At 62.7% G+C, this 3,638-nt stretch overlaps 1 protein-coding gene across 1 annotated transcript in view; it reads right to left on the reverse strand.

Annotated features, from left to right (window-relative positions):
- Positions 1 to 1,168, reverse strand: part of EMIHUDRAFT_471108 (putative methylenetetrahydrofolate reductase) — a gene marked incomplete at its 3' end in the record, with an annotated part of 1,842 nt that extends 674 nt beyond the window's left edge. The window contains exons 1-4 of the mRNA XM_005760426.1: positions 844 to 1,168; positions 536 to 751; positions 130 to 192; positions 13 to 78 (exon numbers count right to left, since the gene is read on the reverse strand). Coding sequence (XP_005760483.1) covers positions 13 to 78; positions 130 to 192; positions 536 to 751; positions 844 to 1,143 — 645 coding nt within the window. The 5' untranslated portion in view covers positions 1,144 to 1,168. The remainder of the gene's footprint in view (positions 1 to 12; positions 79 to 129; positions 193 to 535; positions 752 to 843) is intronic.
- Positions 1,169 to 3,638: the final 2,470 nt, after the last annotated feature.

A 3,638-nucleotide genomic window follows, 5' to 3' on the forward strand; every position in this document is an offset into this window, starting at 1 on the left:
TACTCCTCTGACCTCGCCATCCACATCGACCAGGCGCATCTTCTCGCGGTCCGAGAGCGGGCGCGACATCTCGCTCACCTTAGGGAGCAGTGGAGCGCTGCCTCACCCCTCTCTCGGTGAGACGTGCACCACCGACCACTCGCCGCCCGCCTTGGTGATGCGGTCCGGGTGCCCCTCAGGGTAGCCGGCAACCTGCGCGGGCAAAGCCAGAGAGGAGGTGGAGAGAGGGGATGTAGAAAGGGAGGAGGTGGAGAGAGGGAGGAGGTGAGGAGAGGGAGGTGGAGAGAGAGAGGTGGTGGAGAGAGGGAGGAGGTGGAGAGAGGGAGGAGGTGAGGAGAGGGAGGAGGTGAGGAGAGGGAGGTGGAGAGAGTGAGGAGGCCGCTCGGCGATCCCGCTCGGGGCGCTCGGGGTGCAGGCGCGGGGTGCGGGTGCAAGTGCGGGCGGTGAGGGATGATGCGGGTTCGGCGTGAGGGATGATGTGGGGTGCCCGCGCGGCGAGGAGCAGTGCGTTGTGCGTCCGCGGCGGGAGGGGCGCCTGGATGGAGAAGTAGTCGCCGTAGTTGGTGCGCATGTACTTGACAAGGTCGAGCGCGCACGCGAAGCCTCCCTCGGTCACCTCCCACTTGTCCTGCCCCTTGGGTGGGTCACCCCGCAGAGCGACGATGTTGCAGATCCCGGCCTCCTTGGCGCCGGCAAGGCCGGCGTCGCAAACCTCCTTGGACTGGTTGGTGCAGGTCAGGTGCATGTTCACCTGACGCGGACACCTCGCGCTCGGACGGGCGACGGGACAGGAGCGGCAGGAGGGCGCAAGGCGACAGGCGCGGCTGTGGCGGCTCCGCTCACCATGACATTGTGCTTCTGCTGCGAGGTTTTCGAGAGCTCGAGCGTGAGGTCAGCGGACGAGCCGCCCGCGCCCCACGTGAAGTCGACGAAGAGCGGCTTCTGCTTGCACATCTCGTCGATCACCTTGTGCAGCTTCACGACGCCCTCGGGCGTCTTTGGCGGAAAGTACTCGAACGAGATGAACGGCTGGTCAGTGGCGGCGGTCCAGGCGTTGACCATGTCGATGATTTTGCCGTTCTTGACGGCCGGCAGCTGGCCGCGGCAGTCGGTCGGGTTGCCTGCAGTGTCGGTCGAGCTCATGGCGTTCGAGGCGTGCAGCGAAGCGTCTTCTCGCTTCCAAGTCTAAAAAAAGTCCAGCGCGCGGTGGGCGTGCAGCGAGAATCGGCGAGGGACTGCGAAGGGAGATAGAAAGAGGCAGACGACCAAGGGTTAGGGTAGGCGATGGCTAGCACCACACTCCTCTCCTTAAAATCCCTGTGTGGTGGCGGCGTGCCGTCCTCCCATCCCTCCCTCGGGTTGTCTGTCTTCTTTCTTTCTTTTTCGATGCCAATCGTCCGGCGTGAGGGTGGGGGACGGCTAGCACCACACTTCTCCCCTTGAAATCCCTGTGTGGTGGCGGCGTGCCGTCCTCACATCCCTCCCTTCGTTGCCTGTTTTCTTTCTTTTTCATCCGGCGTGCTCTCCCTTTTTCTTTTCGTCCGGCGAAGTGGGTGCGCTTAGCTCCCCGACTCTGGGCGTGCGGTTGATGATAACTGCACTCCAAGTGCTACAAGTGCGCAGGTGCTCCAACAGTTCCAAGAATTGCCAATCGGACTCCAAGTGCTCCAAGTAAGTGCTCCAACCAAGCAAGTGCTCCGAAAAAAAGGAGACCCTGTCCTATGCAAGGACACACAGGACGCACCTCTACGAAGCCCACAGAGTCTGTGGGAGACTCCTGCCACCGCCCCTGCCACCCTCGGCGTGTGCCTCGGCCGCCCCTTGTCACAGTGTGCCTGTGGCAGTGAGAGACATACTGCCAGTGAGAAGCTGGATGGATGGAGGCAGGTCGCTAGACTGAGATGAGACCACCAGTGGAGTTGGGAGTCCACCGCGCTGCGAGCTGTCGCTGTCTTTCAAAACCCCCTGTGCCCCTGATCGTCCTTCCAAAATCCTGCTCGTGCAGGTGGGGACCCTGTCCTCCTCCCATCCCTCGTTTGGGTTGTCTGTTCTTTCTTTCTTTGTCCTCGCAGGAGCCGCTTAGGCGGCTCGCGCCAGTCCCGTGCCCAATGTTGTGCGAGGGAGTTTTGGCGTAAAACTCTTTCTTTCATGCAAGAGGAACCCCTGGGACCCTGAATCCTGCCCAGCCCCCCTCCGTGTCGCGATGCGCTCCCCGCTCCCGTTCCCCTGTGAGCCTGTGTCCCTGATCGTCCTTCCAAGATCCTGTGGACCAAACCTCCCTCTGCGGCCGCGTGTCCGGAGATATGCGCTACATGCACAACATGCGCAACATGACAACATGACATGTGCATGTGCATGTGCATGTGCATGTGCATGCATCCAGCCGCGCCCGACCGGGATCTCATACCTGCGCCATCCCGCATCCGGCACATCACAGACATGCCAAGTGCCAAGTTGTCCACTGGGGCTGGCGAGCGGCTGATGTGTGATGATGCGCGAACATCTCTCTACTATCTCATGACTCACGTTGCTCTTGCTGGGACCCCAGCCAAGAGCGGAGCATCAGGTGAGCGCAGGAGGAGGATGGCCCTTCGGGTCGGCTTTGAATACGTGTCAGGTTTTAGATACCACACGGTCCCACACGATCGAAGAAAGAGGATCGACCTCTCCCACCGAGGGCACCATGAAGTACAGCGATCGCCAACTCGCTGGTCTCTCCGCAAGTCCTCCCGACCGCGTCGAATGGCGCGGACTCTCTCGGCTACGGGGGTTGCAGAGCGGAGTCTTGTTAGGCAAACGCTGCTCTGTGTTGTGTAGAGTGGGATTTAAGCTTGAAGAACGCTGCTCTAGCACCCGCGAGCGGGGTTGCTGAGATAGAACACGGCTCTGAGATGCGAGAGTGGCGTTGCGCGTTTTGCTTTTGGCCCTCAGCCTACACTGGCCTACAGGCGCACCGCAGAGCGCAGCGCTCCCCGAGCACGCCCGCCCTCGCGCCGCCACCGCCGCCGCCGCCGCGCCTGAGTGTAGTCCGTGAGGCCAAGAGCGACGTGCTCGACCTGCTCCGGGAGGGGGGGCGGCGTGAGGGACCGGACCGAGGGCCGCCTCTGTCCGAGGGCGGCAGAGGCCTCTGTCCCAGGGCGGCAGAGGCGGGAGCGCGCCAGGCGTGTGGAGGGGGGGGGGGGGGGGCAGTGTGTGGAGCAGCCGAGGGCGGAGCAGTGTGAACAGACGCCGTCCCTCCAAGTCGACTCCGCTGTCGTGGGGAGGGCGGAGCAGTGTGAACAGACGCCGTCCCTCCAAGTCGACTCCGCTGTGTGGGGAGTCGGAGCAGTGTGAACAGACGCCGTCCCTCCAAGTCGACTCCGCTGTGTGGGGAGTCGGAGCAGTGTGAACAGACGCCGTCCCTCCAAGTCGATCCGCCCGCTCTTCGTGGTGAGCCAAAAATGGAGTTTTGTGTGAACAGACCGTTCCTCCAAGTCGACTCCGCTGGCGTATACGGAGAGTCACGGAATCGCGCGCCTCCACCAGGAAGGGCTACGCAGTATCCCAGACATCCCAACGCGCAGTGGAGGAGGAGCGAGGGCAGGTAACCGGCCGGTCAGCAGATGGCTACGCCGGAGATCTTTAAGAAGGAAACCGGA

The sequence above is a fragment of the Emiliania huxleyi genome, assembly GCF_000372725.1.
Source record: "Emiliania huxleyi CCMP1516 unplaced genomic scaffold EMIHUscaffold_757, whole genome shotgun sequence".
NCBI lineage: Eukaryota > Haptophyta > Isochrysidales > Noelaerhabdaceae > Emiliania > Emiliania huxleyi.